Below are 14,206 nucleotides of genomic sequence, written 5' to 3'. Positions count from 1 at the left end.
TTGATCACAATATCTAGTATTCATGGAATTAAGCCCAATGATTCAAAATTACAATTTTTTCGAGGATTCGCAACGACCATGGATTGAACAGACAACCATCCGAAGAATATAATCAATTTTAAAGGCTACACGGCTCTATCAAATCACAATCAAAATTCTAAACTTGTTCAAATTCTAAATAGCAAGAGAAATCAACCAAATTGTGAACTTAAAACCAAACAAATTACGACAGAGAGAGAGGGAGTTGACGAGAGAGACGAACCGTGAGCTTTTGTTTTTTCCATAATCCACCACCACGCTTTCCCCTCCGTGGTTACTACCGCCGTCGCTGCTGCTTCTGCTGCTACTGCTCGCTCTCCCCTCTGTGAAATGCAGTAAGCTTCCTACAAGTCGATCATAATTAGTGAACTGGTTAGTATATATATGGCAATGGCAATGGTGGCTGAAGACAAGCAACGGGTATGTATATGTAGAGAGAGCTACTCAAACCCAACAAAGTTCTACACAACCCAGCAAATCTTTTTAATACAATCTTACCCATCCAAATAAAACTTTAATGCATAATTACCCATCCAAAACCATAAAATTCAAGAAAACTAAAATCATCCAAAAAAATTGACAATCTTTGAGCTAAAAATTCAAAATTTACAGAGATTCAAACCCAAAGCAACGAAATCAATCAAAAACACAATAATAATTTCATTATTTGCAAAACAAAATCGAAGAAATAGATTGTCGGATTTGGAATTTACCAGACGAGGAGCTGATAGAAAAGTGATTAATAGAATCAAAAAGGCTCAACGAACCCTATGGCCGTTTTTGGCTCGGGTTAGTGGGTATGGATTGTAATTTTATTTCACAAAATAGAATAAAAAAAATGGTGCATGCGGTGTAAGATCATGTGGAAAGGATGGGTGAATGATGAACTTCCAAGAGAAGGTAATTCACCTTTTAACTATGACTCTTCATTCACAAGCATAATATGATTCCATAAATTTACAAATGAATCTTGAGTTTATGATTTTCTATAATAAGTTTTCGGGCCATTAATTTAGTGAATAATATATATATATATATATATATATATATATGATCTTTTCTTTTTTTCATTTTTTTTTTTTTTTTTTTTTTGTGGTGGGAAACTTTGTTTTCTTAGCCCTAGTTTGGTACTGAGGTGATTCTGAAAAAAGTGGCTATCATTATGTTTGGTAAACATTCAGTTTCAACTTTTTTTTCACAGTTTTGGGTGAAAAAAAAAGCCAAAAACACAAAGCTGCAAAACCTAGCTTTGAAAAACCAGCTTTTTTTTACATATGTTTTACATAAAAGTTTATCAAACACTATAATATTGCTTTTTTTTCTTTCAAAAACACTTTTACAAAAAAGTTTACCAAACACTCTGCTACTTTATTTCACAGCTGTTTATTCTCACAGCATAATAAAAGCAGTTTTTTTTTCAAAATACAATAATACCAAACCAGCCCTTATTCTTATGTCGCACAGCTGGTGATATGGTTTCATCCGTCCGCGGAATTTTCAGGTTCCATTTAATGATTCAGTGCAACATCATATATGGGGCATAGCTGGAAATAATGTTCATGGAGGTACAAGCAACTGCGGATACAAGTCTTTATGGAATTTTAAAAAGAGCACGCATCGCCAAGCTTTTTAACAATTTTAAGTGAGTCATTTTGTCAGCATTTGGCCAACTATACCTATTTTTACTATAACAAATATTGACCCTGAAGACATATTATAAAACATTAGTTGGGTTCAAGCTACTCATTATCTGATTACAGGTAATGAGATGCACTTGTGAGAAGTTTGGAAGACGGTTCGTACCTTGTTTTGCGAGAAGATTGGCGCAAGAAGTCTGGAGATCTCACCCCGCTTCTAAGTTCATCATCTTCTTCCTCTTCCATTTTGAACACCTCATCTTCACCATTCTCGAGATTGAACAATTCTTCATCTTCCTCAAAGAATTATTTCTCTTGCTCATCGATTTATAACAATCTACTTGAAGAATACATTGTAAGAACTCGAGATTTATAAACTATGAAGAAAGATTCTGAGCTATTTTGATTTTGGTGTATGACTTTAGGATGGATGAAGAGTTTATATGGGAAAAAAAGGATGAGGTTGTAAATAATGTCATGTGGCATGACGTGATTGGTTAAAAATCTTATCGAAATATATTCTCAAGGATTCTAAACAGATAGTGACATGTGGCGCGATATGATTTGTTCAAAATCTTATCAGAAATCTATCCATATAATTCTTACAAAATCATGACACATGGCACTACAGAATTGGCTAAAAATCTACTCGAAAATCTTATCCCAAAAATTGTACTTTTGGATCATAATACGTGACGTGACAAAATTGGTTAAAAAACATATCCGAAATTAAAAATAAATATTAAAAAAAATAAATAATATTTTGATGCAAATTACCTAGGCTATTTAGGTTAGGAGTGGAGATGCACTAGGACAGCTAGTGTTAGTTACTATTCGTTTGGGTGGATTGAATTGACTATTACCCATGAAACTTTTTACGGTTCATTACAGGCCGTTACAACAATTAATGACATCACTGCCGAAACATTGATGGGTATAAACTATAAATCACAGAGATAGAAGGCAAAAAATTCAAATATAATAATTGGCTAGGGAAAAAAAAGAAAAACAAGAAACTCGTGATGAGATACAAATTAACTCTCCCCTACAATTAATACATTTTTCTTCTGCTCATCTGAAAATTCTGAACTACAATTAAATCCGAAACAAATTAATCGTACATAAATAAGAAAAATCCACTCGCACAAGTTAACATGCATCCTCCTAAGGCCCGTTGTGGCATAGGGCGAGCAAGGCGACTGCCACTGCCAGGCTTCAAAAAAAGTTGGGGTCACAAGTTGACACATTGCGTTCCTAGCGATGAATCCCCATGCATGCATGCGTATAACTAGCAAAGGCCGTCGCAATGTGGTGATCTGATGATGAATGCTAGTTATAGGGAACATGGTAGTACTTCCCTTTACACATGCACCTGTAAACAATTGGGCATGACTCTGAAACGAAGCACTTGAAGCTCACCATCACTCTTTTGCATGGAAAGCACGGCCCGCACGCATGTGAACAGTCCGGCAACTTCGACCCGCTTCCAAGTAGGTCCTTCCTCGCTTCTTCCGTTCCTCCTTCCTTGCTTCGGTATAGGTTGTCTCTGTTACTGGCTCCGACTTCTCTTTGAAGATTCACTGAAGTATCAAGGACGACAAATTAAGAGTGATCATATATCTGTAACCAACATTAATGAATGAGATATGGATTATACGTACGTGGGACGTGAGGAGGCCTAACACGTAGGCTTCTGCCTATCGTAATTAGCATGAAGAAAACCACAAGGAGGAAACTTGTGTGAGCTGCAACTCCAACAGACAAGTTCTTCTTCATGTTTTGTTTGTAACCTGTAATTCTTGTAGTGATTGAAATTAACTACACAAATACGAGGAACTACTCAGTAGCACGGAAAATAAACGGTGAAGATTGACTCTAAGAAATCAAATGATAAAAGTTGTTTAAAATGTCGGACTACTAAAGCCTAAAGGCAAATCCTGAAAAGAGATTTCATTACAACGGAAGACCTAAGAAAAGCTAAACAGAGAGAGAGAAAGAAGAAGAAGGTGCATGATAAGGGATATCGATGGGGGTAAATATACACACATAATTTATATAGGGGGTAAAATATTAAATGGAAATAAGGAGGGAATGGTTTTAAATGTGGCATGTGGCAGGTGGCAGGAGGGTACATCTGTTGCACTTCACATGATCCACGGCCATCCTTTCAATTTCAAAGTATCACATGTTTTGGCAAGTTATCCAATTTTAACATAAAGTCTCAGATTTTGTAGTGCCCACAAGTGATGATTTCAAAAGCATAAAATTTGAAACTTGTACTGTTACTTTAATTATATAGATACTGAAGTGCATGTCTAAAATTATACTATTGGGTAAAAATTCTTAGTGTAAAAATATTGACGTACTAAAAAAAAAGTAAATTGTTATTGGCACTCCAAAAATCTCATTCTACACTCCGAACTTTCTATATTTGGAAAGAAAAAATACACTTGTGAGGAGTGTAGAATGAGATTTTTAGAGTGCCAATAACATTAAAAAAAAAAAGAAAATTACAATATTAGGTCATATAGTAGAATGTACAAAAATTTAAAAGCTAAACAGCTCTCTTAATCGATATCGCTTTAAACAAAAGATAAATTCAGATTAAATACTGAGTTTGACTTGGACTTTAAGGAAAAATACAGGTTTAATTAAATATTATAAAATAGGTCACAAATTTTATTGCAAGGTGACCGGTTACTAAATAAAAGATAGGGCAGATTTCTAACTTGTTCTCAAGTTTATTTCTTTTATAATTTTAAAAGGTCCGTTGTAGTGTGAGAGGTGAACTTTGAGGGTTTAGGGTTTTCGAAGGTTCGTCAAGGGCTGGTGTTGATCATTTTCGGTTAGGGTTTTAGCATTTTATTGGTAGCGGCTTAGGACTTGGAATTTATTTTTGTAAAAAATAAATACATATTTAAAATAAGGACGGATCCGTGATACCGTATTTTTGACATAAATTTTGAGACAAATCTTAAACCGTTAGATTTATACTTTTAATGGTTGAGATCTAGTTTAACATGGCATTTAATTAATTTTCTAAACAAATATACATGGAAAATTAAAATTTTAAAACTTTTTAATTATCACTTACATTCTCTCTCCTCAATATTGTGATTGATTTGTTCCCTTGCTTTCCTTTTTTATTTTTTATTTATTTATTTTCTCTTCTCTTGCCATCACTGTTAGTCGATCTGTTATGGTGCTCTGGTTATTGCATCAAGATTCACATTATTTGTGAGATGAAGACTAGTCAATAATTATCTAGAGTGAACACCAAAAATTGACAGCAAGATTAGGTGCATGAAATTATAATTAGAAAGTTCAAAGATTTATTTCCAATATAAATTTGTTTGAAAAAATAAATATCTAACTAATGAATTGCCTTACTAGATTAGATCTCAACCATTAAAAGTGGACCAATCTAATGGTCTAAAACTTATCTAAAAAAATGTAGTGCTACAGATCAGCCTCCATTTAAAATTACTAATATATACATATATATAATATGATACCAGCAATCTTGTGGTTCGGAGAAAATTATAGAAGTGACAGGTATTGGAGAAAAATGTGGAAGAAATTTAATTCATTTAAAATTTAAAATTACTAATTTATGATATCCAAAGACGGACAACAACTGCGGTTATTGGCGTTTGTGTTTGCTTCCTGTGATTGCAACAAATTGTCATCGAAGCAGAGTATTTGATTGAATTGTGATTTTGTTCAAATATTGACCATTCAAAACCCGAAGCCACAAGCCATCACCATTTTTACAGCCTACTACTTCCAACCAGTGCAGGAAAGAATCAAGTTTAATTCATTAGACGAGTAAAATTTATGAATAATTTAAGAAAAAAAATTTACCAATAAATTACACACAGTACACAGACGTGTTCATCAGCGCCTTACGGCAGGCACGCCTAGTAGAACACCAGAAGTCTACAACTACAAAATATTAAGCGACCTTAATTCCGATAACGCCGAATAATGTACAAGCCGGCTACATATGGTACACTACATTTGGAAAGTCCTTTTTTGGTCTAAATGCGTCTGAGAGGAAACCATCAACAGATCACCAAACGTTGTCTTTAACACAGCATATGATATGCTCTCAGCCGTAGTTAGCTTTTCCCCGAGAAGAAAGGTGATCGGCAAAATGGACTCCAGTCTAGGAAGGTGATCGGCGAAACATATACATAGGTCATCATCAAGAGGACTCCAGTTCAACTAAAAGTTAACACGCGCTATTTCTTGCATTTCCCAGATGCAAAACTCAAGAACCTGCATCTTGTGCAGCAACACTAACTTGACTGATCATTGGCGGATCTGGATTAACTTTGTCTTCAGCTACTGGAGCAGAATTTTCTGTATCTGTTGCTAACTGGGAAGAGTCCTTTTGGTCAGTTGAGGCAGGAACAGACTTCGTTTTCTCTGTTGCTGCAGGGACAACGTCCAATTCGTTTGTCCTGGAAGGAGCAGAGTCCATTTCATCAGCTGCTGGTGGATGTGCTGTCAGCGAAGTTTGAATCTTTTTCTCTATATTTGTTTCAGCACTTTCATATTCGGAAATGAGATCCATGAATTCATTAAGCAATCTCTGTACTTTTCTATTTGAAGCCATTGCCGGAAGGATATCTTCTCGTAAAAGTTTATGTTTCCTCATTCCCTGCAAAAGCAAAAACACAAGTGAAAAACATGTATATGAACAGCAGGGGGGAAATGGGTTGAAAAATAGCATGACACCCAAAGAACTGTATGGACAGCCTTACAAGCACACAAGGATCCCATGCCGAGTTGTTTAAATCTAAAGTTGTATCGTCCACCATCCCAGTTGGAGGTCCAAGGAAACTCTCACACACTTCTCGTAAACGAGACTCATCTGCTTCTCTGAAATCAGTGAAAACATAAAGTCATAATATATATATATATATATATATATATATGTATGTATGTATGTATGTATGTATGTATGTATATGTGAGTATTGCTGCAGAAACTGAAGTTATTATGCATCAAAAGTTTAAAATTGTTAAACATCAACACACACACACACACACAAATTATGTCGGTATCACATCTTAAGAACAGACATTCAGAGCCCACAAGCAACAACATCCACTGCACGGACATAAATACGTCTCTTAATTTTACACTTGCTGACAACATTGACAACCAAACATAGACACCCCATTTTGTGAGAGTGTCTAAGAAGTCTTCAATTTTAACATACTTTAAGAGTCAAATTTGCACAACCAAATTCACATCTCATGTTTTTTGCTGTATAAAGGGTAAAAGATGATGCCACCAACAATAAAAAAGTGCAGAAGCAGAGCAGACCAGTAGAAGTTGAAGAGAAGAACCACCAAGGAACATTATAATAATAAAAGAGTTTCTCAAAATTAGTAGAAATGTATGTGCAAATAGCACAAAAGAGCAGCAGCAGGAGGGCAAGGACATATAGGTCTTCCTATATTCAATTACATATGCACAAAAGAAAGAAAAAAAATACCTTGCAAGGAAGCGAATATATGATAGAAGGCATTGGCAATAGTCTTTAGCTGACTTTAAAGCTAGCGAGGAAGCCAACTGAGCCTCCAAGTGAGCACGTGTCTGCACCCCATCGTCTGTCACCCTACAAGAAAATAAAACAAATCAATTCCAAAAGCAGGATACTAAACTGCAGTGTGCAGGTCAGCACATATTATAATCTCAAAATTCCATAGTTTTCAGTACAAACCTGCTCCAACCTGGCTTTCTGGCCACATACTTCCTAACATCAATCTGCAAAGCAGCCAGCTCACCACCCTGAGTTGAACCTGAATGCCAGGAGCTTGCAAAATTTGACCCAGGAAAGCAGTCATCCGCAACCCTAAGCCAACACATCAGGCCCATGTCAAAGAGGAAGGCATGGCGAGTGGCAAGAACAACAAGAGGAGAACCAGATCTTGATAGCTTTGCTGATATAACTTTGATCACACCTGGAATGCATGTATAAAAAAAAATCAGAAACAAGAGATTATATAAAAAAAAGGATCAGAAATAAAAGGAGAAAACAATACCCACAGCCACAGTGGTCAAGATGTTAAGCACATCTAGACCTCATGCTGACAAGACATGGGCTATGGCTATCCGCCAAATAGAGATCCAAAAAGACACTTCAAGGGTTGAAAAGACAAGTGCAATGTGGTACCTGCATCTTTTGCAGATGGGTTTGGGTTTGAAGCGACCAGAGATGCCAATGAGTCATGGAGGAGACAATTCTGCTTGAATAGATCCCATACATAAAAGGATCCTTTTCTTGTCACCAAAAATAATTTCCAGCGCTCGTCACAATCTATAAATATTGCTGCAGATCCTACCATCATAGTTGGCATAGCACGTCTCCCGCACGTTGTGTAAACCTACTCAAGGCAACCAAAAATTTCCATAAGTTAAACAAATTCAACCACTTATACCAAGCTTGGTGGTAATATTTGTGTCAAAATCTATAATGAACATAAATGGCATAATGCTTGTCAGAATAGTTAGGGAGATTGAACTCGCTTTTGAGAATTAGTACTTTGGGTACTCCTCCCCCTTGAATGAACCGTATGTCAAGCCAAACAATTGTGCAAAACCTACCTCTCTTTTTTTTAATGGATTTTCAAGAGTACCTTAAGAAAAAGAATGCTAAGATCTGAGCCTACGGTACATTAGCATCTTTCTCAGTTACAATCACTTAAAAATAAAATGCTGCAAAGGAAATAGAATGCTATTGCTTCAAGGGTAATTCAATAGAAAAGAATGATTACAAAGAACAAGTTGGCTTCAGAATTCTAGTACCAAGAAGATGTTTGTCCTAATGTGTGACTAAGTCGATGTCGAAAGAAACATTTTCGTGACAATTATGCTAAACTTTAGATGGGATCTGAGGAGTGCAACCGCCAAGGAAACAAATTGAAATATATTATGCAGAGTTTTGAACTTAATGTGAAATAAATCTATTAATAACACTTGGGAGAAAAAACAAAGAAAAGGAGAAAACTTGAATGTATACAAGTGCAAAAGCAATATCAATTCTCACCTGTATGCATCCATCTTCACACCCAACAGCCCAGAAGTTTGCATTTCCAGCTAAAACAGTGACTTTCCCAGATATCCTATCTGACCAAAGAGTCTGTAACCCTCTTGCGCAAGTAATTTCTGTTTCTTTCATGATAAATGTATTTCCCAAGCCAACGATGTCGTTTGCAGCATGTTCCCGAGGTCGAGCTTCCAAGAAAACTGGTACATTGTCTTCCCCTTCTTTCCTATCAAACACCCTTATTGAAAGAGTGGAACATGAAGAACCTGCTGAACTAGACGCCTTCGAATTACCTGACTGTTCCACAGCTATGCTTTCATCTCCACCTGTGGAAGCAGGAACCTTCTCAATAACAAGGCTCTTGGTAATCATAGCTCTAGCAGTAACCCCATGTCCTTCCTTTATTTCAGTGCTTCTGCCAATTACTCCCCTAACAGAACTTTCTTTGATGCCACTATCAGCAGCAATTAATCCATTGTCATCATTGTTTTTATCAGAACGTACAGAAGGGAAGTCAAGTGCCGGGGTTTGAACCCCAGCAGATATATTTTCCTGCTGCAGAGGCACCCCAACTGCTTCTGGAATAATCCTCTTTCTACCATCAGGGCGTCTATATTCCCTCTGCTTCACAGGACTTGAAATTCTGGCAGGTATTGAAACCTTATTTAAGCTGTCTGCAGAAGTTATTGTTGCAACCGTTGCTTCAGTAGAAGGTTTTACAACTGTCTCGTTTTGCTGAACTTCCAGAACCAGTTTTTTGCTTGAGGCTTGCTTAGCAGATGCTGCTTCAAACAATAACTGAGCTGGGCTTTCTGCTAAATTTGCTTGCCGACCTCTAACATCGCCATAACGGTTTCTCTTCAATTCATCCAGTTCAGCATCGCTTAAACGGTTACCAAGTTCTTTAACATCAAAATGGAAAGTTGCCACCGAACCATCCAAAGAACATGCAAAAAGTGAATAGCCATCAGGGCTCCTATTTCAATGAGAAAAACATAAACACATTACATAAAAGAATAACCACATAAAATGAATAAAAAGCTAAATTAAAAATGATATAGAATATGAAAAATACTAAATGGTAGATATTTATTGTAAAATGGAAACCATACCAGGATAAATCCACAACACTTTGAGTAAAGAAATGCTTTGCTACAAAGAGAGGTCGGGGACTTGCAGTAGTCCATACTGTTATAGTCTTGTCCTGACTCCCAATAGCAATGACATTATAAGGTTGTGGTTCTTTCTCTTTTTCTCCTGTCTTTGAAGCCCCATTAGTCCACCCGATGGGTGCAGCTTTTTCCTGAGCATTGGAAATATTCCTCCTAAACATTGAATGGTTAAACTTCACCACGATCACAGGGGCATTATGTCCTAAGAAGTCAAATGTAGCAGACCATTCCCCTCTCTCTAGAACAGGTGCAGAATGCCTTGGTTTCTGGAATCCGTGAGTGGTAGTAATGAAGTGGCCACAAGGGGACCATCCCAGCCGCCTGAAAAAGGTGGATCCAAGCTGAAGAAACACAGGCATGTTAGAAAAAGATGTTGGAACTTGTATGACGATAAACTTCATTGACACGATTAACATACTGATTTTTGCCAATGGCCGTCTGTCCTGTGAGCAAGGCTCCAGTCACTTGTTCGCCAAATAATTACAGTCTTATCATCTGATTGACTTGCTATGAAGGAGCCAATTGGATCCCAAGTAACTCCTTTAACCAGGCTAGAGTGACCCCTCAGAACAGCAGTGCAAATACCATTGCTCATGTTCCAGATGTGTATAGTGTTATCTAAACTTCCACTGGCCAACATCAAGTCATCTGGAGACCAATTAAGATCCACCTACTTTAAGCATGGAAAAACAACACCTCGGAAAGACAACACCCATCAGGAACTATAAAAAAATTTCACAGCATTCATTTGGGAAAATTGAAATAAAACACAACTAAACTATCCATGTTTTTTTCTTCGGAAGGGCAGCTGCAATCATAGATCTAACTTCAAAGACCCAATTCACTGTAGCTCAAGATAATCCACCAAAAGCAAGATGACTTGATTTTTGAAAACAAAAGGTGGATCATATTCATGAAGCAAAACATACTCCATTTCAACAAACTATAAGATGAAAGAATTTATTTAGGTGGTGACTCCCAAATAGTGAAAGCAATGTCATTACCACATCTGCAGTATGCCCTCTCAAAGTCATTGAAACTTTCCAATTTTCAAGGTCAGGTGGCTCTCCACTGCCAAACTCAGTGGTTCCTGAACCAGGCTTTCTCTCATGAATTAGAATCACTTGGTCATCAGATCCTGATGCAAGAAACTGACCATGTTTAGCCCACCTAACACAATTCACAGAACCAAAGTGATCACGGAGAGTTGCAAGTAGCCTCTGGGCTGATTCTTCATTATCCAAATCCCTGCCAAGGGATTTCATATTCCATACCCGCACCTGTAAGTAGTAAAGTGGGGAGGAATAAATCACTTCCATGGTATAACAAATGATATCATGTAAGTTGATGCAACAAGTCTGAATATAAATAAATATAAATGGGACTATGACCCGATGTGTCTTAACACAAGATATACCGTTAATGAGATTATGTGGCTGTTCAAACACCATGTGCAATAATGAATTATAAAACCTAGTTTTATGGGAAATTTTGAATGTATGCACAGAATGCTCCCACTATTAGTGACGCCAGTGGTGATCATTTGCACTTAATTGTTTTTCTGATTTTTCATCCAAATGTGTTTGCAATGAATTCTAGTACTAGAATATGATAACACAAATACAATGACATGATTTACTTCAGGTCCATAACGCACTTAGAAAATGGCTTCATGGTCTTAAAGAATGCAAGTAGCATGGAGTACACCTAAAGTGGAGGCATTACTTTCAAACTATGGTGGACCTTTGCCACACCAGATTCAGACTTTGAGGAGATGAGTTATGCCATACATGAGATGCTACCTCTAAGTATCAATATTTTTCATCTATTGCATTTAAATGTCAATTTTGAATTAATAAAAACTAGTAATGTACAGATAGCACAAGAAGTACTTCAATAACCATTTTTGAAATACGTAAACCTTAGTTAAAAAATGATAAAATATAAAAAAAACACAATAAGGGTTCCATTCTAGTAGACAAGAAACATAAATGAAAACGCTAAAATGAAAAATAAAAAATATTCAATAAATATCTGCTTAAACTTTCACTATCACACACCGGAAATACATGCAACCTTACAAACAAGTTATGCTCTAAACCAAAAATATAATATCCTTAGCGTCTGGATTTAAAAGCTATTCTGCATTTTTCTATGTAGATTTAAAATGGTGGATTTATATTTGACTACAAAGTTTAATTTGTTTTCATCAAACGTACTCTAACATAAAAAGATAGATTTATCTATCATCGATTCTGAGGAATTCGGAATCCACCCTATTTTGATTTCCATTTTTTATTAACACAAAACAAAATTCCTAATAAGAACTCAGATCCCTTCTAAAAACACAAACCAAACACATCATTAGACATAAGTTACAACTTATTTCCACCAAATTTTCCACCAGCAAGGAAGACACTCTTATTGAAAATTTGAACAAACTAAGCCCATCAAATGCATTCTGAGGTCAAGAGTCTCTGGAAACTTGAATGTACTATCTGTTTAGTACTTTCCCAACTAAACCACAACAATGATGTAAATGAAATATCATTTAACAAGAAAATTTGTAAAGTTCCTAAAGGAGTACAGGTTGGAGAAACAATAAACAATGAATTTTTTTGAATTTTCTACATTTCCTAAACAAGAAAACAGAGTAGAAGGAGAAGAGGAATTTTACCTTGTGATCACCCCCACCAGTGGCAAGCCTAAGTCCACCAGGTTGAACGTCAATGGAGAAAATTTGCATTCCCTCATGTCTAATCCAACTGGGCTTCTCTGAAATCATCTCTGCTACTTATTTCCAGAACCTAACAAAACAATACCACCTGATGAGCCCAAAAGTCAGACTATTGGAGCAACAAAAGCCACATTTGAGTTAACGAACCAAAAATATAAGCCAGTAAAAGGGGAAAAAAAAAACCACCTCCTACCTTGAAATCATTCAAAACAGGTATGCAAATTCATGGCTTTTAAAACAACATGGGCCAGAATAAAGTGCCTGACAAAGGGCCAGCTGAGACAAAGAAACAAGATCTCGCTCAAGGAAGGATTTAACTTTTTGCCTTGCCATAGCACCAAGCCAGAAGGTTATGCAAGATTCAGTGGTTTGGAGCAGGAAAACTCGATAATAATGAAGTATAATAAACCAAAACCTATTGTTTGGGCTAGAGGAGACAGGAAAGAAAACCAAGGGATCACTGCTCTACGAAAATTGCAAGCCACGATGAACTTTTTGCATCATAAGAATGATTTTTCGGGTCAATTACTTTTTATTTGCATAAGAAAAAATGGTAAACATCGTAGTTATTTACTTATATGCTTTCTGATCACAAGCATATAACAGAGTACAAAAAAAAAAAACATCATGCAAGATTCAAAAATTAATATACAATTGGAGTAGGTTTGTCAAAGTAATTAACCTTAGTAGATCCCCTTCTACTAATTTCGCCTAATGCATACGATTCTAAACGCAACAAGAAGCTTAACACAAATTCAATTGAAAAAAAAAAAAACCTTGAGGAAACCACAAGGAAGCTTAATTAATAACAAGGAAATCATCAGATTTCAAATTCCAGAAAGAAAAAAAAAATCCCAGTGTTGGCGCATTGAATCTAAATTCAAAACCGAGGAAACGAAGAACACCATCAAAGGTTGATCACAGGCCAATAAGCATTAAATACCCACGAAGCATGGTACCCAGAGTCCGCAAGAACCCTAAAAAATGAAAATTTCGAACCAGTTTGGAAACCCTAGCGTGGGAATTTGAGTCTGGCATCAAAACAAACGAAATGAGGAGCACCATTGAAACCCTAGAATCGAACGTTTTGAAGAGATTGCTTGCTTACCTTTGTGTCGAAGAAGAGGCCCTTTCTTTGAGCGCGTTGAGAGAGATTGAAGAGAGATTGAGAGAGATTGTTGTGACAGTGGACGTTTTAGTGAAGGCTTTGCAGACGAGGGAGTAGATGTTCATCACAGAAACACGGGGGTAAGACGAGGTGAATTTCAAAAACCATTAAGGGTATTTCTGGTATTTCACAACTTTTAAAATGTACAGTAAGCTGAACTAGTGGAACTAAAGTTTTGGATTGCTGTCAAATTTTTATTTTTTATCTTAGATAAAAAATGAATTCAAAAAGATCAAGGTTAAGATATTAATAAGTGTATGTGGGAGGTAAATAAGTGTTTAAATAACACTATTCTTGTTTAATTTTCTATTAGAATCCTTGCCGATCTATTTTCTTTGAGTTTTGTGATCGGTCGATCATCACTTCCAAACTCAAGCTCTCTGATTGTTC

General features: G+C 36.3%; 2 protein-coding genes and 1 long non-coding RNA gene across 7 annotated transcripts; all 3 read right to left on the bottom strand.

The window, feature by feature from the left end:
* Positions 1-940, bottom strand: LOC137727559 (uncharacterized). Its single transcript, XR_011067809.2, has 2 exons — positions 753-940; positions 1-383 (listed from the first exon to the last, which is right to left on the bottom strand). It is a non-coding gene; the product is annotated as an uncharacterized LOC137727559 (long non-coding RNA).
* A 1,693-nt stretch (positions 941-2,633) lies between these two features.
* Positions 2,634-3,686, bottom strand: LOC148693388 (protein EPIDERMAL PATTERNING FACTOR 2-like). The gene is made up of 2 exons (XM_088678662.1): positions 3,338-3,686; positions 2,634-3,256 (listed from the first exon to the last, which is right to left on the bottom strand). The coding sequence occupies exons 1-2, from the start codon at positions 3,450-3,452 to the stop codon at positions 3,006-3,008; spliced, it is 366 nt and encodes a 121-aa protein (XP_088534788.1). The 5' UTR covers positions 3,453-3,686; the 3' UTR covers positions 2,634-3,005.
* Positions 3,687-5,496: 1,810 nt separating this feature from the next.
* Positions 5,497-13,895, bottom strand: LOC137729437 (protein HIRA). 5 transcript variants are annotated; one of them, XM_088678184.1, is made up of 12 exons: positions 13,757-13,836; positions 12,842-12,924; positions 12,589-12,736; positions 10,916-11,191; positions 10,330-10,581; positions 9,852-10,252; positions 8,740-9,715; positions 7,867-8,077; positions 7,414-7,654; positions 7,186-7,308; positions 6,446-6,563; positions 5,497-6,342 (listed from the first exon to the last, which is right to left on the bottom strand). In XM_088678184.1, exons 3-12 carry the CDS (start codon positions 12,694-12,696, stop codon positions 5,950-5,952), a joined length of 3,099 nt encoding a protein of 1,032 aa, XP_088534310.1. In that variant the 5' UTR covers positions 12,697-12,736; positions 12,842-12,924; positions 13,757-13,836; the 3' UTR covers positions 5,497-5,949. The 5 variants fall into 5 exon arrangements, with proteins under 5 accessions (XP_088534310.1, XP_088534309.1, XP_068324482.1 ...); XM_088678183.1 differs by having other exon boundaries at positions 12,589-12,718; XM_068468381.2 differs by lacking the exon at positions 12,842-12,924 and having other exon boundaries at positions 12,589-12,718; positions 13,757-13,895.
* Positions 13,896-14,206: the final 311 nt, after the last annotated feature.

Source organism: Pyrus communis, chromosome 10 (genome assembly GCF_041283825.1).
Source record: "Pyrus communis isolate YQ-2024b chromosome 10, ASM4128382v1, whole genome shotgun sequence".
Classification (NCBI taxonomy): domain Eukaryota; kingdom Viridiplantae; phylum Streptophyta; class Magnoliopsida; order Rosales; family Rosaceae; genus Pyrus; species Pyrus communis.
The sequence above is the reverse complement of the archived record's forward strand: the minus strand, read 5'-3'. Positions and strand labels throughout refer to the sequence as shown.

Excerpts from the sequence above, each read along its gene's own strand:
- LOC148693388 (XM_088678662.1), bottom strand. The coding sequence starts at position 3,452 with ATGAAGAAGAACTTGTCTGTTGGAGTTGCAGCTCACACAAGTTTCCTC. Across the intron at positions 3,257-3,337 it reads TAGGCCTCCTCACGTCCCAC|TGAATCTTCAAAGAGAAGTC; the intron begins GTACGTATAATC and ends TTGATACTTCAG.
- LOC137729437 (XM_068468381.2), bottom strand. The coding sequence starts at position 12,696 with ATGATTTCAGAGAAGCCCAGTTGGATTAGACATGAGGGAATGCAAATT. Across the intron at positions 9,716-9,851 it reads AGTGTTGTGGATTTATCCTG|GAGCCCTGATGGCTATTCAC; the intron begins GTATGGTTTCCA and ends TCATTGAAATAG. Across the intron at positions 8,078-8,739 it reads GTGAAGATGGATGCATACAG|GTTTACACAACGTGCGGGAG; the intron begins GTGAGAATTGAT and ends TGCCTTGAGTAG.